The sequence below is a fragment of the Rana temporaria genome, chromosome 5 (genome assembly GCF_905171775.1).
Source record: "Rana temporaria chromosome 5, aRanTem1.1, whole genome shotgun sequence".
Classification (NCBI taxonomy): domain Eukaryota; kingdom Metazoa; phylum Chordata; class Amphibia; order Anura; family Ranidae; genus Rana; species Rana temporaria.
The window spans coordinates 322,092,940-322,115,633 of NC_053493.1; the positions used below are offsets into that span (position 1 = coordinate 322,092,940).

The window sequence follows — 22,694 nt, forward strand, 5'->3', positions numbered from 1 at the left end:
TGGCAATCATTTCAGCAGCCTCCATTATCTTTTTGCTTAATATATACAGATATGCATAGTAAAGTTCTCCTTATTGCACAATGCTATACATGTATTCTTGTCGCCAAGGATTATAAAAAGTGAAAATAAATTGTATTTTAAATAGATTACATTTCTCGTTTTAAATTAATATATCCATCTCAGGATTTCATTTAATGTATTATTCACAGCTACTGCTGAGAGTTTATTCCATGCAGCAATTTATCACTTTTGCTATTAAGCAGTAATTGCAGATTTAGAAGAAAACTTAAGAGTTCATCCGTCCAATAAATAGTTTCAGTTAATGATTCAACGCATGATTAAAATAGGCACAATATCACACTATTGTCTGCTATAGGTGGGTATATAGAAATCACATAAGTCCTTCAGGACCATCATAGGGCGGCTTCTAAATACCCAGACTGGAATGTACACTGCTCAAAAAAAGGAACACTTTGAAAACATATCAGATCTCAACGGGCAAACATTTCATGCTGGATATCTATACTGATATGGACTGGGGAATGTGTTAGGAATGAAAGGATGTCACATCATTTGATGGAAAGGAAAATTATCCACCTACAGAGGGCTGAACTCAAAGACACCCCGAAAATCTAAGTGAAAAAATTATGCAGCAAGCTAGTCCATTTTGCTGAAATTTCATTGCAACAACTCAAAATGGTCCTCAGTAGTTTGTATGGCCCCCAAGTGCTTGTATGCATGCCTGACAACATTAGGGCATGCTCCTAATGAGACAACAGATGGTGTCCTGGGGTATTTCCTCCCAGATCTGGACCAGAGAATCACTGAGCTCCTGAGGTGCAACCTGGCGGCACCGGATGGACCGAAACATAATGTCCCAGAGGTGTTCTTTTGGATTTAGGTCAGGTGAGCATGGGGGCCATTCAATGTTATCAATTTCTTCATCCTCCAGGAACTGGCTGCATGCTCTCACCACATGAGGCCGGGCATTGTCGTACACCAGGAGGAATCCAGGACTGTGTGTCCATCCATGGATATGCCTCCCCAGACCATCAATGACCTACCACCAAACCGGTCATGCTGAACGATGTTACAGGCAGCATAACGTTCTCTGTGGCTTCTCCAGATCCTTTCACGTCTGTCACATATGTTCAGGGTCAACCTGTTCTCATCTGTGAAAAGCATGGGGCACCAGTGGGGGACCTGCCAATTCTGGTGTTCAATAGAAATTGTCAATCGAGCTCCACAGTGTCCGGCAGTGAGCACAGAGCACATCGGGCCCTCAGGCCACCCCCATAAAGTCTGTTTCTGTTTGTTTGGTCAGAGACACCACACACCAGTGGCCTGCTGGAGGTCATTTTGTAGGGCTCTGGCAGTGCTCATCCTGTTCCTCCTTGCACAAGGGAGCAGATACCGGTCCTGCTGATGGGTCCTCTACAGCTCTGTCCAGCTCTCCTAGAGTAACTGCCTGTCTCCTGGAATCTCCTCCATGTTCTTGAGACTGTGCTGGGAGACACGGCAAACCTTCTAACAATGACACGTATTTATGTGCCATCCTGGAGAAGTTGGACTGCCTGTGCAACCTTTATAGGGTCCAAGTGCTACCAGTAGTGACACTGACCCTAGCCAAATGCAAAACTAGTAAAAAACAGTCAGAAAAGATGAGTAGGGAAAAAAATGTCAGATACCGCTCCACTTGAAAAAACATTCCTGTTTTGGAGGTTGTATCATTGTTGCCCATCTAGTGCATCTGTTGTTAATTTCAATTAACAGCAAAGCAGCTGAAACTGATTAACAACTCCCCTATGTATACACCCCTCCCCCTCTGCTACTTAACTGACCAGATCAATATCCCAGGAGTTCTGATTCAAAAGTGTTCCTTTAATTTTTTTGAGCAGTGTATATTTGTTATGTTTTGCATTGTTCTCTTTGTACCTAGCCGCTATGTCCAGGTCATGTTAAGATGTTTTACCTTATTTGATGTCTTCTCGTAATTCACATGTAACCATGGTTGTTGTGAACCATGTTCCCATGTTCTTTAAATAAATATAAGATATAAAAAAATAAAAAAAGTCATAGGTGCTACCCCAGCCTTATCTGGCTACACACGTTTAAAGTATTACTAAGGCCCCTTTCACACTTGTGAGACTTCAAAGTCATGTGATTTTACCGAGGTCGCAATTTTGCCACGATTCGCGGCCGCAATTTTGTCTTGATTTCAAGGAATGCCTGTGTAATTGGCATCAAAATCAGACCAAAGTAGTGCACACATACACATACACACACATTTTAAAATTCTATGTCATTGTCATCACATATACAACATACAACAGTTTTTACTCACCACACCAGTGTCACCAGGTGACAGTCATGGGCTCAGCAAACTTCCTACAACCTGAACGGTGACCCTGTGATTGCTGCTTCACCTGTACCCGCTCACATCAACTCTGCTGTGTACCTGCCTTCTGCCTCTGTGTTGGTGCCTCTTCCAGCCAGGCTCCACCTGTCCCCAAGCCCGGGTAGCCCCTGCCAGGCGCCACGCTATAATATCCCATGACGCATCCATGTCCGCTCCAGACTAAGTGACATGGCCAGGATAGCATGGGGGGGTGCTGTGCTGCTGGACACTGAGTGAGAGCGGAGAGCGGCCTCGGTGCGAACTGTGGACACATGTCACACACAGACTGTGTCAGACAGACAGCGGAGAGGGAGGGGCTGCTGCCTGATTCTGAACACATCTCAGAGTAGAGAGCGTACAGGGGGATGCTGGACACAGTGACACGCATCAGAGAGCGGAGAGCGCTCTGGGGGGTTGCAGCCTGAACACATGATGTGACACTGATGTCAGAGCGGGGAGCTTGAGCCGTGCTAGGGGGGGGGGGTAGTGGCACTGCTTGACATGTCAGGGCGCTGGTGGATAGTGTAAGCTCTGTGGAGGACAGTGCGGGAGTAGACTAACCAGTCGTTTAGTGCCTAGTCCGTCTAATGGCAGCGCCGGCCCTGAGCAGTAGAACACTGCCAATTTGCGCCCCCCCCCCTCGCCAACCTCTTGGTACGCCCCTGCCCCTTTATTTGCAGGGATTTCCTCTCACTTCCTGATTTAACTAAGTGACAAGAAGTGAAGGTAAATCTCCCCAATGAAACACAGATGCCAAAAAAAACTCCCTTACTCATTTTGCCTATAGTTCTACTTTAAGACCAGCAGCAAAATAATATGTAATTCAATGCACACATACACTTCTAAATTTACATGGAAAGGGAATGACTTCTACCTTAGACATTTTCGTACATAGTAAATTAAGTAATTAAGATGAAGCCACCACACCAAGTAAGCCTGGCATTTCCGTAGTGGAAGCTCAGGGCCACACAGGACTCCTTAGTCAAGGAGACAGGGGTCTTGCGTGTTCCCGAAACACCATTGGTGTAATGCTATTGGCTTTGGGGTTCCGGTACATCATGGACTATATAACTTTTAGAGAAAGTTGGGGAACACGTGTTTAGGTACAGACCTAGCAGAATTATTTTTTAGATGCGCCATAGTAAAATTGAGAATGCCTTTAACCTAACCTGGCCTAAGAATTAAACTGTGTGTGTGCGCACATGTGTTGGCTTTTTGACTTTAGCACAGTTGATTTGATTCAAAACAGAGATAGACAGACAGACATGTAGCGCTACCGCCACAGGGGCTGCTGGTAATAGCTGGTAATAGCTGGTTCTTCCCTAATAGTACACAGGCTGCTCACCACCACAAGCACCTTTCCATACACCCTGTTTCCAATAACTCCAATAACTCATTTTTTACATTTATTGCTTTAAATAGGAGAGGGCACGGGATACTCCAGAACGCTTGCCAAGTAAAAGGGGACACTCTTCTCTATGCTCACACTCCAGGATTCTGCTGAGGATAGGGGAATGGCCAGTACTCTGAGACCCTATGAGAGATATCTCAGTCCAAGCTAACTCTGGCACTTATATCCCAAAAGCAAACACAGTCACAAGAATTCAATTAAGGGTCAGAAGTCACTAGTCCCCAGGACATCTGTACACCTTCTAGCTTCCTCTGGACATGGTCCATTGAGGGAGACAATCTTTCTCCACACCCAATCCCTATAGTGAAGTCCCACAACAAGCTCCACCAAATGATCACTTCAGGCTCTCAGCTCTGTCTCAGATGAGACCTCAAAAAACAACTTCATAGTCCAAAGGCTACCTCAGAGGAACAGCCCCCCTCAAGCCTTGGAACCCTCATGGGGAGAAGGAACAATCTCTCCAGGACTATCTCTCAGGACACTCCATTCCAGGAATTGACCAGGCCCTGTAAAATATTTAGGCTAGTCATTTGAATCTCCCTCCCTATGATCTGGAAATGCCTTCCAGAGGCAGGGGAGAGCAACCAAACTCCCAGCCTGTGAAACCCTGAACAGACTAGAACAAACATTCACTGCCCCTTTGAGTACAGAAGTGAATACTAAACTTGCCTACCATCCTATGCTAGGAGGGTGCAATAGATAGATGATATTTACTAAGGGGTTAAAAGGTGCTTATGGTAGCATGAGCTTAAAATCTGGCACTGCAGAAAGTGGTTGATTTTAAGTTATTGTAAAGTCTTGTTTAAAAAAAAAAACATGTTATACTTACCTGCTCTGTGCAGTTAGTTTTGCACAGAGCAGCCCGGATCCTTCTCTTCTTGGGTCCCTCTTCTGTGCTCTTGGCCCTTCCCTCCTTTCGAATGCCCCCACAGTCAGCAGCTTTCTATGGGGGCACCAGAGCCGAGTCAAGGCTCCGTGTTTCCATTCAGACATGGAGCCCCGACCCGGCCCCTCTCTCCCCTGATTGGCTGACTGACTTTGATTGACAGCTGTGGGACAGCCGTGGGACCCCATGGCACCATGACATTTGTGGACATTGCTGGAGAGAAATGGGGCTCAGGAAGGGGAGGCTGCTACACACAAAAGGTTTTTATCTAAATGCATAGAATGCATTAAGATAAAAAACCTTCTGCCTTTACAAATTCTTTAATAAAGATATATGGTACCTTACCAAAATATATTAAGAATACACATTGCCCAGTATATATATACATACACATATATATATATATATATATATATATATATATATATATATATATATATATATATATACATACATACAGTATACATTTTTGTAAATATGTTATTATATCTTTTCATGGGAAGAAAGTATTCCAACATGATAACGATCCCAAACACACCTCCAAGACTACCAATGCCTTGCTAAAGAAGCTGAGAGTAAAGGTGATGGACTGGCCAAACATGTCTCCAGACCTAAACCCTATTGAGCATCTGTGGGGCATCCTCAAAGGGAAGGTGGAGGAGCGCAAGGTCTCTAACATCCACCAGCTCTGTGATGTCGTCATGGAGGAGTGGAAGAGTCAACCTGTGACGCTCTGGTGAACTACATGCCCAAGAGGGTTAAGGCAGTGCTGGAAAATAATGGTGGCCACACAAAATATTGACATTAATGGCTGTGTGTTCAGTTATTTTGAGGGGACAGCAAATTTACACCATTATACAAGCTGTACACTCACTACTTTACATTATAGCAAAGTGTAATTTCTTCAGTGTTGTCACATGAAAAGATTTACAAAAATGTGAGGGGTGTACTCACTTTTGTGAGATACTGTGTGTGTGTGTGTATATATATATATATATATATATATATATATATATATATACATACACACATAAATTATATACATAGGTACGGAAAGTATTCAAACCCTATTACATTTTTCACTATGTTATATTGCAGCCATTTGCTAAAATCATTTAAAGAAAAAAAAAATTCATCTTAATGCAATCTGACCACCATGCGAGCTCTCGCATGACTGTGGTGAGTAATTGCGGGGCCACTCTGTGCAAAACGAACTGCACAGTGGAGGTAAGTATAACATGTTTGTTATTTTAAATGAAAAAAAAAATTCCTTTACTAGTGCTTTAAATTCATTTTTTCCTCATTAATGTACACACAGCACCCCATATTGACAGAAAAACACAGAATTGTTGAAATTTTTACAGATTTATTAAAAAAGAAAAACTGAAATATCACATGGTCCTAAGTAGGGTTGTCCCGATACCGATACTAGTATCGGGAGCGATACAGAGCATTTGTGCGAGTACTTGTACTCGCACAAATGCTCCCGATGCCTGACTCGATACTTGGTCAGCGGGTGGAGGTTTTGAGCAGAGAGGGCAAGCAGAGTTTGCGAGCGGAGAGGGTGGGTGTATGCTGCTCTCCCCCTCTGTGTGTGTCCCCTTCCACGATGCTGCTGTCCGCGCTCAGTGTCCCCCTCCGTGATCCCCCATCCATGCTCTGTTACCCGATGCCTGTGTCCTCTGTGATGCTGCTGTCCGCGCTCAGTGTCCCCCTCCATGATCCCCCATTCATGCTCTGTTACCCGATGCCTGTGTCCTCTGTGATGCTGCTGTCCGCACTCAGTGTCCCCCTCCATGATCCCTCATCCATGCTCTGTTACCCGATGCCTGTGTCCTCTGTGATGCTGCTGTCCACGCTCAGTGTCCCCCTCCATGATCCCCCATCCGTGCTCTGTGTCCTCCGTGCTCTGTGTCCATGCTGCTGATCTCCCCCCGAGTGATGTGCTGTCGGCGCTCCATGCTGCATGTCCCGTGTCCCCCCTCCTGCTGCTGCTGTCCCCCTCTGCGCTCTGTTTCCTCTCCATGTCCTCCACTCCCTCTGTCCTCATCAGGATGGAGAACGGAGGTACCTGTTCTGAATGAACAGAGTCAGTGATCACTGACTCTGTCCATTCATATAACTGAAACATCGTAACCTGTGATTACGATGTTTCAGTTTATGAATGGAGAGGAGCCTCCGTCTCCTGTCCATTCATTTTAGCTGAGACTGCAGAGAAAGGGACTGGGAAATATGTGTCCTTAGTCCCTTTCTTTGTCTCAAAGGTGAGATGTCAGGGGTCTGTTAAGACCCCTGACATCTCACCCAAGCCCCCCACAGTGCTAAAAAAAATTAAAAAAAATTGCAATAAATATAAAATAAATGAATTGTAAAAAATAATAAAAATGAAAAAAACACATTGACACCATCCACTCCCCCCCCCCTAAAAAAAAAAAGAAGAAAGCATCGTAAAAAAAAAGCATAACAAAAAATTGTAAAAAAAAAAAAAATACTGACATATGTGCCACTGTCACATGTATCGTAATCGGTATCGGCGAGTACTTGAAAAAAAGTATCGGTACTTGTACTCGGTCTTAAAAAAGTGGTATCGGGGCAACCCTAGTCCTAAGTATTCAGACCCTTTGCTCAGTATTTAGTAGAAGCACCCTTTTGATCTAATACAGCCATGAGTCTTTTTGGGAAAGATGCAACAAGTTTTTCACACCTGGATTTGGGGATCCTCTGCCATTCCTTCTTGCAGATCCTCTCCAGTTCTGTCAGGTTGGATGGTAAACATTGGTGGACAGACATTTTTAGGTCTCTCCAGAGATGCTCAATTGGGTTTCAGTCAGGACTCTGGCTGGGCCATTCAAGAACAGTCACAGAGTTTTTGTGAAGCCACTCCTTATTGTTATTTTAGCTGTGTGCTTAGGGTCATTGTCTAGTTGGAAGGTAAACTTTCGGCCCAGTCTGAGGTCCTGAGCACTCTGGAGAAGGTATTCGTCCAGGATATGCCTGTACTTGGCTGCATTCATCTTTCCCTTGATTACAACCAGTCGTCCTGTCCCTGCAGCTAAAAAACACCCCCACAGCATGATGCTGTCACCACCATGCTTCACTGTTGGGACTGTATTGGACAGGTGATGAGCAGTGCCTGGTTTTCTCCACACATACCGCTTACAATTAAGGCCAAAAAGTTCTATCTTGGTCTAATCAGACCAGAGAATCTTATTTCTCACCATCTTGGAGTCCTTCAGGTGTTTTCTTTTTAGCAAACTCCATGTGGGCTTTCATGTGTCTTGCACTGAGGAGAGGCTTCTGTCGGGCCACTCTGCCATAAAGCCCCGACTGGTGGAGGGCTGCAGTGATGGTTGTCCTTCTACAACTATCTCCCATCTCCCGACTGCATCTCTGGAGCTCAGCCACAGCGATCTTTGGGTTCTTCTTTACCTCTCTCACCAAGGCTCTTCTCCCCCGATAGCGTAGTTAGGCTGGACGGCCAGCTCTAGGAAGGGTTCTGGTCATCCCAAACGTCTTCCATTTAGGAATTATGGAGGCCACAGTGCTCTTAGGAACCTTAAGTGCAGCAGAATTTTTTTTTGTAACCTTGGCCAGATCTGTGCCTTGCCACAATTCTGTCTCTGAGCTCATCTGGTAGCTCTTTTGACCTCGTGATTTTCATTTGCTCTGACATGCACTGTGAGCTGTAAGGTCTTAATAAAAAAGATGTGTGGCTTTCCTAATCAAGTCCAATCAGTATAATCAAACACATCTGGACTCAAATGAAGGTGTAGAACCATCTCAAGGATGATCAGAAGAAATAGACAGCACCTAAGTTAAATATATGAGTGTCACAGCAAAGGGTCTGAATACTTAGGACCATGTGATATTTCAGTTTTTCTTTTTTAATAAATCTGCAAAAATTTCAACAATTCTGTGTTTTTCTGTCAATATGGGGTGCTGTGTGTATATTAATGAGGAAAAAAATGAACTTAAATGATTTTAGCAAATGACTGCAATATAACAAAGAGTGAAAAATGTAAGGGGGTCTGAATACTTTCCGTACCCAGTATACAGTATAGTATATGTGTGGCTCCATTCAGCACTGGTTTTGGAATCCTTCTAAAGAAAGAAGTAGGAGGGGTTCGTACTTACAGCAGCTTTAATGCATGCTTCAGCAGGACTTAGATTCATGCAAAGAAGTTGTGGGGGACCTGGCTTTCTTACAGTGAAGGTAATTTCTTTCTAAACTCTCTTTTTTTTGCCTGATCATAAAAAAAAAAACTACATGTATCAAAATCTGCTACTAATTTAAAGCCTTATCTGTCCTATCAAATAATGTACAGTCAGGTCCATAAATATTGGGACATCGACACAATTCTAATATTTTTGGGAGAATGGGGGTGTTGAGGCGCTTACTTAGTGTATAAATAAATAATAAATAAATACAATTGAAGTAAAGTGCAAAAAACAGTGCTAGTTTAAATGTATAAACAGTGAAGCACCATTAAAAACTATCTGATAGAAAGATTAAAAAAATAAAACTAAACTTCTGTGATCCTGATCTCCAAGAATAAAAATATTCCAAACGATGACTGCAATAATGAATAAATAAATATACTAAAAATATTAATATATATTATATACAATGAAAAGGGTCATCTGGTGCAAAAAAAAAATTTCAAATAATAATAATAATGGTAGCTTAAATGGATTAGTTTAAAAATACACAATGTGTAAAACTAATCGTGAAAAAACAAAACATGATAAGCAAATGTGCAATGTGAGTCTGTGTAAAATCCACAAAACAATCCGATAAAGTGCAGGCTAATCGAACATTCACAGCGGAGATGACGTCACCGATGACTCTCCTTACTCCCTTACGCGTTATGTGGCCATGCATGCCACTTAATCATAGGGTAATGTTTTTGTCTATATGCACCACCACAATGGATTTGAACTGAAACGAACAAGATGTCCTTTAACTGCAGACTTTCAGCTTTAATTTGAGGGTATTTACATCCAAATCAGGTGAACGGTTTAGGAATTACAACAATTTGTATCTGTGCCTCCCACTTTTTAAGGGACCAAAAGTAATGGGACAGATTAACAATCATATATCAAACTTTCACTTTTTAATACTTGGTTGCAAATCCTTAGCAGTCAATTACAGCCTGAAGTCTGGAACGCATAGACATCACCAGATGCTGGGTTTCATCCCTGGTGATGCTCTGCCAGGCCTCTACTGCAACTGTCTTCAGTTTCTGCTTGTTCTTGGGACACTTTCCCTTCAGTTTTGTCTTCAGCAAGTGAAATGCATGCTCAATCGGATTCAGGTCAGGAGATTGACTTGGCCATTGCATAACATTCCACTTCTTTCCCTTAAAAAACGTTTTGGTTGCTTTCGCAGTGTGCTTTGGGTCATTGTACATCTGCACTGTGAAGCACCGTCCAATGAGTTCTGAAGCATTTGGCTGAATATGAGCAGATAATATTGCCCGAAACGCCTCAGAATTCATCCTGCTGCTTTTGTCAGCAGTCACATCATGAATAAATACAAGAGAACCAGTTCCATTGGCAGCCATACATGCCCACGCCATGACACTACCACCTCCATGCTTCACTGATGAGGTGGTATGAACAATTTGTGGAAATACTGCGCTGCTTAAAAAAGTGTGACCAGCTGCTGACACAGCTAATGTAGACAAATCAGCAAAACAAGAAGTGGAAGAAAAAATGTGTAGCGCTATGGTCAAATGTGAATAACAAAACCATTAACAATCCTGCAAGGAATATATAATGGTAATACAATCATGTGTAAATTCCTGAATGGAAATAAATAATGAAATAAATGAATAAAAAGAGTCCGATAAGTAGTAAAGTCCATATAAACAAATCACCACGTGAATACAGATGGGAAATCTTGATGATGTTCCAAAATTATATATTCAAAAGTGTAAATAATCGCCACCACCTGTGAGGATGAGTGAAGGCTTACCAGAGTTGGTGGACTTGAGCTGACATATGTCACTGCAAGTCAAAATACGCTTGTAGTACTAAATCTAGTACATGGAATTAGGCAGTACAGATATCCAGAATCCAGGTTCAGCTGTCAAATCAGATGTACCAATACACATGGAAAGCCTTTGATCCATAGAGCTCCGTAGTGAGCCGGGTATTCAAAAGAAGTAAGGGAAGAAAAATAGCCACATAGCGTAATCCAATAAAAAACTATGTAGTTTAATCAAAATTAAAAGTCAAGTACACTCACATGTATCCTGATTTAAAAACGCAAGGTAAATAAGTTTGAGGCGGCAGTGGAGACGGCCCAACGTTTCGTGTTAAAAACACATCATCTGGGGTGCCTCTCCACTGAAGCCCCCTAGAATATATAGCAAACATAATGTCCATACCTCCAATCAAATTGTGATGTCCTGTCTCACCACCTGCAGCATTACTCCTGTTGAGTGCTTCCTGATAGGAAGCATGGCTGAATGGCGTGCGTTCCACGCCTCATTCTGAGGTCACCTTTGCACCTGTTAATAATATGGCTTGTAATACAAGTGTCCTCTCAAAGGAGAGACACATGTAATGAAGTACACGTTGCAGCGCAACGCTGGGAGAACGCGGCGTGCGTTCCAGACGTGCGTTCCACGCCTCGTCTGCGACGTTCACATCCCATAGGACCGGATGGTTTAGACGTCACTTCCGGGCGACGTGCGCTCCAGATGTAAAAACCAGACGAGTAGGAAGTGTGTCAGATGACACCGCTCGTCTGGACGGATTCTAACAGGGTGAACAAGGCCTATGGACAGCACTGATTACAGTGCGGGACCGCAACACACCATGGTGCATTATAAGAACACTACTACAAACATCAGGGAGATACGGGGAGAGACAGAAAGATGGGGGGCAAAAAACGGACTTTACTTTTAAATGTCATTACAGACTGAAGTTTAAAAATTGAAATAAAATGAAAATTATGACAAAAACAGGAAACAGTTATCTCAGTATTATCAATACAAAGAAAACTGACATGCATGTCACGCATATATATTATGCATATCTTATTAAATAGACATGCATATAAATTATAAATCTATATAATATAACTTACATAAGTTTAGTTTTATTTAAGCCTGCCATGCATAAAATTATGGATGTATGCAAACTCATTTAGTTGCTGAACAATAATGGTATATAAAAAAATATAAAAAATATAAAAACGTTTTTTATATAGCTGCGACAGTGAATGCTGTAAGTATGTAAAACAAGACACCACTCACAATTGTACATGTCACATAATCAAATTCGGTATATAAGTGCATATTTAAACAAAAACGAAAAAGGAAAAAGGAAGAAAACAGGAGAATTCCTACGACTGATTAATAAAAGAATTAATGTCCCACTCGACATTCATTCCGAGAGGGACATAAGTTTGGAGTTCAAAAATCCAATACGTTTCCAAGCGTGATACCCCTCTCGTCATGGCACCGCCTCTCCAAGGGGGCGTATATTTATCTATGATAGTAAATTGTGTCCCGGTTGGGTCTCTATGATGGAAATGTTTGTAATGCCTAGGGACTGGGTGTTTAGTATCACCACCTTTGATGAGGGCAATATGTTCTCCCACCCTAATCGCAAATGTGCGTATGGTCCGCCCTACGTATTGCTTGCCACAAGGGCAAGTAATTAGATAAACAATGTAGTTAGTTTCGCAAGTGCAGAAAGATTTAATACTATATTGTCTAGATGTGACTGTAGATGTAAATTGGGCGATTTTGCGCTTTCCCAGCGCATTGTGCTGGCAAACTTGGCATTTCCTACAAGGGTAGAAACCTACCATATTGTGAAAAAAAGAGCTCTTTATAGGCGGATTGATGACATTGGGGGCAACAAGACTTTGTAGAGAAGGGACACCTTTGAATATCACCTTTGCCCGGTCAGGTAGTAGTGGACCCAGAACATTATCTCCTCTTAAGACATTCCAATGCTTATTGATTATGCCTTGGATCTGTCTATATTGCATTGAATAGGAGGTAAGCATGGCAAATTTAAACCCAGCATCCGGTTCACGCTTTGGTTTGACCGATATTAGTGACTTTCTGCTAAGTGATAATACACGTTGAATTTCATTATCAACCTCATTAGCCGCATAGCCCTTGTCCAAAAACCGCAACTTCAAAACATCAGCTTGGGCCAGATATGCGTCATTGTCGCTACAATTCCTGCGGAGCCGAAGAAATTGGCTCCGGGGAACAGAGCGAAGCCAGGATGGGTGGTGGCAACTTCCCATGGGAATATACCCGTTACGATCAGTGGATTTAAAATGGGTCTTAAATTTAAATTGGCAGTCAACTAGTGATATCTCCAAATCTAGAAAATGGACATTACTGGTACTGAACTCATACGTTAAAGAGATGCCCCGATCATTTGAATTAAGTAGCTCAAAAAACGCTTTAAGTGATTCTGGAGTGCCCTTCCATAGGAGGAGGATGTCGTCTATGTATCTGACCCAGACGACCAATGATGGGTCGCCTAGCGCATAGACGACATCCTCCTCCCATTTGGCCATGAATAAATTGGCCAAACTGGGGGCAAATTTAGCCCCCATGGCCACTCCACGTTTTTGTAGATAATACTTCTGATTGAACCAAAAGTAGTTCTTTTTTGTAGCAAACTCAAGTAATTCCATCAAATAATCGCATTGAAATTGAGCCAGTGAGTGTTCTTTGTCCAAATAATATTGGACTGCCTTAATTCCCAACTCGTGTGGTATGTTAGTATATAAAGAGGCTACGTCCGCCGTGGCCAAAATATAGCCCTCCTCTATCACCAAATTTTCAAGAAGGCGAATGGTATCGCCTGTATCCTTCAAATATGAAGGCATCTTCTTTACAATAGGTTGGAGATAATAGTCAATATATCGACCTATCCGTGAGGTAATCGAGTTAATACCACTCACGATAGGCCGGCCTGGCGGATGTGTGGAATTTTTGTGTATTTTCGGCAGAAAATAAATCGTAGGAATTCGGGGGACTTTGGGGATCAAATATGCACTTTCTTTGTTATTAAGGGTTTTTAAATGAATGCCTTTAGTGACCAAAGTTTGGAGTTGCTTTTTGTATACATATGTGGGGTTATTCGCTATCTCCACATATGTATCAGGTTCGTTCAAAATACGGAACATTTCTGTTTCGTATTGTACCTTGTCAAGGATCACAATCCCCCCACCCTTGTCGGCCGGGCGTATGACAAGGTCCTTATTGTCACATAATGATTTAAGACCACTACTTAATTCAAATGATCGGGGCATCTCTTTAACGTATGAGTTCAGTACCAGTAATGTCCATTTTCTAGATTTGGAGATATCACTAGTTGACTGCCAATTTAAATTTAAGACCCATTTTAAATCCACTGATCGTAACGGGTATATTCCCATGGGAAGTTGCCACCACCCATCCTGGCTTCGCTCTGTTCCCCAGAGCCAATTTCTTCGGCTCCGCAGGAATTGTAGCGACAATGACGCATATCTGGCCCAAGCTGATGTTTTGAAGTTGCGGTTTTTGGACAAGGGCTATGCGGCTAATGAGGTTGATAATGAAATTCAACGTGTATTATCACTTAGCAGAAAGTCACTAATATCGGTCAAACCAAAGCGTGAACCGGATTCTGGGTTTAAATTTGCCATGCTTACCTCCTATTCAATGCAATATAGACAGATCCAAGGCATAATCAATAAGCATTGGAATGTCTTAAGAGGAGATAATGTTCTGGGTCCACTACTACCTGACCGGGCAAAGGTGATATTCAAAGGTGTCCCTTCTCTACAAAGTCTTGTTGCCCCCAATGTCATCAATCCGCCTATAAAGAGCTCTTTTTTTCACAATATGGTAGGTTTCTACCCTTGTAGGAAATGCCAAGTTTGCCAGCACAATGCGCTGGGAAAGCGCAAAATCGCCCAATTTACATCTACAGTCACATCTAGACAATATAGTATTAAATCTTTCTGCACTTGCGAAACTAACTACATTGTTTATCTAATTACTTGCCCTTGTGGCAAGCAATACGTAGGGCGGACCATACGCACATTTGCGATTAGGGTGGGAGAACATATTGCCCTCATCAAAGGTGGTGATACTAAACACCCAGTCCCTAGGCATTACAAACATTTCCATCATAGAGACCCAACCGGGACACAATTTACTATCATAGATAAATATACGCCCCCTTGGAGAGGCGGTGCCATGACGAGAGGGGTATCACGCTTGGAAACGTATTGGATTTTTGAACTCCAAACTTATGTCCCTCTCGGAATGAATGTCGAGTGGGACATTAATTCTTTTATTAATCAGTCGTAGGTATTCTCCTGTTTTCTTCCTTTTTCCTTTTTTTTTTTCCTTTTTCGTTTTTGTTTAAATATGCACTTATATACCGAATTTGATTATGTGACATGTACAATTGTGAGTGGTGTCTTGTTTTACATACTTACAGCATTCACTGTCGCAGCTATATAAAAAACGTTTTTATATTTTTTATATTTTTTTATATACCATTATTGTTCAGCAACTAAATGAGTTTGCATACATCCATAATTTTATGCATGGCAGGCTTAAATAAAACTAAACTTATGTAAGTTATATTATATAGATTTATAATTTATATGCATGTCTATTTAATAAGATATGCATAATATATATGCGTGACATGCATGTCAGTTTTCTTTGTATTGATAATACTGAGATAACTGTTTCCTGTTTTTGTCATAATTTTCATTTTATTTCAATTTTTAAACTTCAGTCTGTAATGACATTTAAAAGTAAAGTCCGTTTTTTGCCCCCCATCTTTCTGTCTCTCCCCGTATCTCCCTGATGTTTGTAGTAGTGTTCTTATAATGCACCATGGTGTGTTGCGGTCCCGCACTGTAATCAGTGCTGTCCATAGGCCTTGTTCACCCTGTTAGAATCCGTCCAGACGAGCGGTGTCATCTGACACACTTCCTACTCGTCTGGTTTTTACATCTGGAGCGCACGTCGCCCGGAAGTGACGTCTAAACCATCCGGTCCTATGGGATGTGAACGTCGCAGACGAGGCGTGGAACGCACGTCTGGAACGCACGCCGCGTTCTCCCAGCGTTGCGCTGCAACGTGTACTTCATTACATGTGTCTCTCCTTTGAGAGGACACTTGTATTACAAGCCATATTATTAACAGGTGCAAAGGTGACCTCAGAATGAGGCGTGGAACGCACGCCATTCAGCCATGCTTCCTATCAGGAAGCACTCAACAGGAGTAATGCTGCAGGTGGTGAGACAGGACATCACAATTTGATTGGGGGTATGGACATTATGTTTGCTATATATTCTAGGGGGCTTCAGTGGAGAGGCACCCCAGATGATGTGTTTTTAACACGAAACGTTGGGCCGTCTCCACTGCCGCCTCAAACTTATTTACCTTGCGTTTTTAAATCAGGATACATGTGAGTGTACTTGACTTTTAATTTTGATTAAACTACATAGTTTTTTATTGGATTACGCTATGTGGCTATTTTTCTTCCCTTACTTCTTTTGAATACCCGGCTCACTACGGAGCTCTATGGATCAAAGGCTTTCCATGTGTATTGGTACATCTGATTTGACAGCTGAACCTGGATTCTGGATATCTGTACTGCCTAATTCCATGTACTAGATTTAGTACTACAAGCGTATTTTGACTTGCAGTGACATATGTCAGCTCAAGTCCACCAACTCTGGTAAGCCTTCACTCATCCTCACAGGTGGTGGCGATTATTTACACTTTTGAATATATAATTTTGGAACATCATCAAGATTTCCCATCTGTATTCACGTGGTGATTTGTTTATATGGACTTTACTACTTATCGGACTCTTTTTATTCATTTATTTCATTATTTATTTCCATTCAGGAATTTACACATGATTGTATTACCATTATATATTCCTTGCAGGATTGTTAATGGTTTTGTTATTCACATTTGACCATAGCGCTACACATTTTTTCTTCCACTGATGAGGTGGTATGCTTTGGATCATGAGCAGTTCCTTTCCTTCTCCATACTCTTCTCTTCCCATCACTGTTGTTGGAAAACTGGTTTACATCTTGTGGTGACCCCTCTGTATTCACTCTTGATTGTTGACTTTGACACACATACACCTACCTCTTGGAGAGTGTTCTTCACCAGGGAAAGAATTCTTCAGTCATCCACCACAGTTGTTTTCTGTGGTCTTCTGGTATTACTGATCTCAACGATGCGTTCTTTCTTTTTAAGGATGTTCCAAAACCTAATGTTTTTGCTATCTCTCTGATGGGTTTGTTTTGTTTTTTCAGCCTAATGATGGCCTGCTTCACTGATAGTGACAGCTCTTTGGATCTCATATTGAGTGTTGACATATCCTAAATGCAAAGAGTACAATTTAAAATTAACTCTAGTTAGTCCCAGCAACACAAATGTAGAGTATTGCAGCCTAAATGTTGTGGCTGCATTAATTAAAAAATGTTTGTGGCAGAAACATTTTCAGCAAGTACAGAAAAAAGCTCTTGACCTTCAGTGTCTTTGTCTCTTCCGGTGAGATAAAATGACAATGCAGTGAACTGGGCATGGTATGGTAGGCACATAAGGCAGTGATAAGGGGGATTTTGATTAGTCATGGATCGAGGTTGAAGAAAAAAAATAGAAAAACATTTAATAAAGTTGTTGGAGGAATTACAAGTGTTGGAGCTCCGCCACAAGAGGACACAGGCTCACCCAGGTGGAAGGGAAGTGATGCACCTGAGGCGGCAGATTATGGATATTCTCCGTTATAAGGCGAAGGCAGTGATACAATTGGGCAGAAAAGCAACATATGAATTAGGAGATAAATGCAGTAAAATGCTGGCTGGGAAACTTAAAGAAAGGTGACAACATATATACCTCAAATAAAAGGGGGAAACAGACAATTAATATCACTGCCAAAGGAAATAGTCCAGAGGTTTTGGAGAGTATTACTCATCTCTATATAATCTGGCTTCAACATCATCACCCCTTCCTATACTGGAGGAATACCTTTCCTCAGCACGGCTCCCCCGGCTATCATCTTTAACCCAGCATAACTTAGAAATACCTGAAGAACTAAATACTGCATTGAAAACAGTTAAGCCCGGGAAGGTGCCAGGTCCCGATGGATTTTCCATACAGTACTATAAAAGTTTTAGTACACTACTGGGCAACCAGATGGTAAAGGTATTCAATGCATTGGGCCGGACTGCCACACTACCCTCAGAGGCGGTAATAAAAAAAGTAATAAAAAAAGACAATGCAAAAACAATGTTATCTTTCTTTGCAAATTAATAATCTCATCAACAACTATTCTGAAGAGAGGAAGAATTGTTTGAAGTCAGGCCTGTGTAACAACCATGGTTCAGTCTATAGATATAGTGGAGCTGGGACAGGAAATGTGTTTTTCTACAGGATTACCAGGTGAAAATAAGGGGAAAAAATTATTGCAGCCTCCGCATCTAATGCCGCGTACACATGATCATTTTCCGGCATAAAAAAAAGTTGTTTTTAAAAAAAAATTCATTTAAAATGATTGTGTGGGGGCTTCACATAATTTTTTTGGTTCTGAAAAACGTAAAAAAATAAAACCGAACATGCTGCATTTTTTAACAACGTTTTAAACAATGTCGTTTTTTCGGGTTGTAAAAAATGATCGTGTGTGGGCTAAAACGACGTTAACCTCCCTGGCGGTATGATTCTATCTGGAATTACGTACCAAAAGCGGTACAATTATTTTGCAAGGAAATTTGGCGTTTTATGCTGTAGGCCTGCAATTCTTAGGAATAACTCATTTAAATCTGACCAAACAAGAGTGTAGTAGGCATCCCGGGTATGATTTAAAAAAAAAAAAAAAATTATAAATAATATAATAAATAATTATAACAAATAATAATATAATTATAATAAAAATTATTCAATAATGTAATAAACTCAAAATCACTGAAATTTGCTCAGTTGCAGAATTGTCGCTGTCATTACTTTTATTTTTTTATGTCGAATTTCCCCACAAATCGCTATCGCACATTTATGCAAGTGATTATAATTTATTATCGCTGTTTTCTAGCTGCTCTAAACCCATTTTTGACATAAAGGGACACTTTTGGACAATCCACAGTTTTCAGGCAGAAAGAACAGTTTTTATTATACAAAAGAACGTATGAATGTAGGGCACTGGGCAGACCACTAGGGACAAGGGGGGTGTGTATTTTTTACATACAGTACTGTAATCTATAAGATTACAGTATACTGTATGTAATGTGTTTGTTTACTTGTGTTTACTTTTTTGAATTTGGCGCCATTCTCCGCCCCCGTGCGTCGTAACGTCGCAGGGAACGGAGACGGGAGTTATGGGAAGTTATGAGACGGGAGAGCTCGTTCTGGTAAAATTACCGTTCATAATGGAGTAAGCACATTCATCACGCTGTAACAGATAGAAAAGTGCAAATCGTCTTTTACTAACACGGAATCAGCTAAAGCAGCCCCAAGGGTGGCGTCATCCGCATGGAACTTCCCCTTTATAGTGCCGTCATACGCGTTGTACGTCACCACGCTTTGCTAGAGCATTTTTTAAAAACGATGGTGTGTGGGTAACGTCGTTTTAAGGATGAAGTTGGAAAAACATTGTTTTTTCTAAATGCCGAAAAACTTCGTTTTTTTTCATGCAGAAAAATGATCGCGTGTACGCGGCATAAGGGACTAGTAAACTAAAATATATAACAAGCAACAAGCATTCTGCTGTAATATGATATAGGAAGTGTTTGTTGTTTTTTCTTAGTTTTGCTAGAGTATACGCTTGTTTCTTTTCTCCTTAGACTGACTGTTTTATATTGGAAGCTGTGTCTCTGGGGCATCTGCGAAAGGTGGTAATTGGACATGACAGGGAAGGTTATGGAGCAGGAATATATCTGAAGATGGTCACAGTCAAAGAATCTCAAGATTCTCCTACCGAGTGGGTTTTCCCATTATGGAACTGGTTAGACAGTCACCTGGGACTGTGTGAGACCGTCTGCAAGCTGCACGCAATAGGTATGTCTTACGTGTGAATCATAATGCAGTTTGAGACTTGGAATATATTTCAATTCCGTTTTCCCTTACCAACAATAGAAGAAAAAAAATGTTGGAAGATGGTAAAATAGGCGCATTAATAGCTCTTACCCAGCCAAAGAAAAAAAAATTGATTTGCTCAAGACAGTGTTACAAATCTGTTGCCATAGTTACCTATTAGTACAAGACGCTTTAACCTGTGATATGTCAAATAAATAATCTATGGTTTTCTTCCTCGCCTTCAGTTCTTTTCTTCTTTTTTTTTTTATTCCCCTGTAAAAGGCAAAAGACTAGCAGCGAGACCCAAACCTGTTGCAGACTCCGGAGGTTTGTGGGTAATTGATATTGCTGGCTCAGGATTCCAGAGTTCAGAGAATTTGAATTGCTTTTCTCTTTGGTTTTATGACAATGAAAAGAAAGAGCAAGTGGAAATAACAGTTTCTGAAAACTCACTGCAGACCGAGGTAACTGCATAATAATACTGTTTCATTCTTGTATATAGAATAAAAAGTATCCTAACCCTAAATATATTTCTTGCCTAACTGTCAGCTGCCTAGCAAGAAATGCACACACTGCATCAATATTAATATTACCAATTTATTTCACCTTATGTACAAACCAAGATCTTTTCTGCCTCACCCTCTTACCCTATCTTTCACATTGGTATGTTGTGCACTGTTGTGAACTAATACGGCTACAATTACATCAAGTACATTGGTATGTGGATACAGGGCCGTCTTTAATATGGTTTGGGCCCTGGGCAAACATTTTTTTTGGGCCCCCCTCCAGCTTATTTTGGGCCTGGCTGGTTCACATGTATGTTTTGGCGGTCCTCATTTGTGCAGGTACAGCAGCCCATTGATTTGAATGGGCTGCCATGCCTTCGTTTCCTGCAGAAAAAAAGGTGCATTCAGCATTTTAAAAATACAGTTGCCTTGAAATCCATTCTGCTTTTACACCATGCTACTTACCTGCAGTTCTTGCACACGCAAACGCACTGTGTTTTTAAAAGCGTGACCTAAACGTCTAAAAATGCAGCAAGTTTGAAAGTGCAGGAACTGCAGATAAGTCACAGCAGACAGCAGAATGGACAGACAGTGCTGTATTTCATTGCTTGATGGGCATAGGTGTGCCGTGTGCGAAGTCTATTACATGAGGCATGCGCCTTTCTTTGCAGGAAACGCAGGCAGAATGGACAGACGGTGCTGTGACCCATGCCATGCCATGTGTAAAATAGAGGAACTTTTTAAAACACTGACCACCAGACCTGCAGTGAATCATCAAATATTATAAAGACTTTGGGCACACTCTACAGAAAACTTATATTTGTAATATAGATTAGCAAACAGTGACATAATACCTTGAGGAGCAGGACATGAAGAAGGAGTCAGCCTTGTGTAGATCAAACTGGGGATGCTCTAAAATCACATTCTAATTCACTTTTATATACAAGCAGCACCCAGTGGCAGGAAGGGAGAAGTGCACGTCTAAAGGGAAGCCAGGGGTGCTGTACATTTTATAAAGCTGGGAAGGGAAGCAGTACTGCTTGCCGCTGTTGATTTTCAGCGCTGATTTGTGGGCAGCACAGGGGCTTAACGGCGGCTCTGCTTTGGGCCCCCAACAGTGACAGGGCCCTGGGCAGCTGCCCCCGTTTGCCCTATGGTAAAGACGGCCCGTGTGGATATTCTCCAAGATTTTATAGCAACTCTATCACTTACTCAAAGTTTAATTAAAAGTACCATACCTGCAAAGACGCACAAGAAAAACATACTTTTTCTGCTGTCTTCTTCACTTCTAAACACCACCCCTCCACAGAGTAAACCCTGGCTGAAGTCTCCTTTGAAACCGAAGACACAGTAGTGACATGGAGGTTGATGGAAGGAACCATTCGGTGCTTGACGGGAGACAGAAGAGTGACACACTCAAAACTGTCAGTTTTGAAAGAGACTTCACCTAGGAATTATTCTGTAGGAGAGGAACTGTCGGTATTGAAATTTTTGATATTTTTTCTTTCTTTTTTTGGTGACAGTGGTCACCAGGAGATATAGACTGAATCATTGGTGAGCACAGCATATTGCATTAGGGTGTGCACTAGAGCTGCACGACTTTGGCTAAAATGAGAATCACAATTTTTTTTCTTAGAAGATAGATCATGATTCTCTCACGATTCTTGTGGCGTAACATCATCTTTCACATTAAAAACAAAAAAATGGGCTAACTTTACTGTTTCCTTTTTTTTGTTAATTGAAGTGTATTTTTCCCCAAAAATTGCATTTGAAAGACCGCTGGGCAAATACAGTGTGACATAAAATATTGCAGCAATTGCCATTTTATTCCCTAGGGTCTCTGCTAAAATATATATAATGTTTCGGGGTTTCAAGTAATTTTCTAGCAAAAAATATTGATTTTTAACTTAAAGGGGTTGTAAAGGTAACACATTTTCCCCCTAAATAGCTTCCTTTACCTTAGTGCAGTCCTCCTTCATTTACCTCATCCTTCGATTTTGCTTTTAAATGTCCTTAATTCTTCTGAGAAATCCTCACTTCCTGTTCTTCTGTCTGTAACTCCACACAGTAATGCAAGGCTTTCTCCCTGGTGTGAAGTGTCAGGCTCACCCCCTCCGTTGAGGAGGGAGGGGGCAAGCAGGAGAGTCAGGATGCTCTCAACGTTGCAGATAGAGAAAGGAGCTGTGTGTTAGTGGGTGTCATGGACCTTGCAGTGCTGGAATGTTTCTACTTGAAATCCTAATTCATGTATTTCAGAAGATGGGACATTACTGACAGTTCATTGCAGGAGATACTGTTACGACCCTGATTCTGAGAACACTCTGTCTCAAGTTTAGACTCCAGCTGTAGAGGCCTATCAGAATTAACCACCAGCTCACTCTCACTGAACTATAAGAGTATGGGGTCTATATCATCA

General features: G+C 41.5%; 1 protein-coding gene across 1 annotated transcript in view; it reads left to right on the forward strand.

The window, feature by feature from the left end:
* Positions 1-22,694, forward strand: part of LOC120940997 (lipoxygenase homology domain-containing protein 1-like) — a 470,937-nt gene that overhangs the window by 310,786 nt on the left and 137,457 nt on the right. Inside the window, exons 35-36 of the mRNA XM_040354208.1 lie at positions 19,541-19,754; positions 20,055-20,236. Of these exons, the coding sequence (XP_040210142.1) occupies positions 19,541-19,754; positions 20,055-20,236 (396 nt within the window). The remainder of the gene's footprint in view (positions 1-19,540; positions 19,755-20,054; positions 20,237-22,694) is intronic.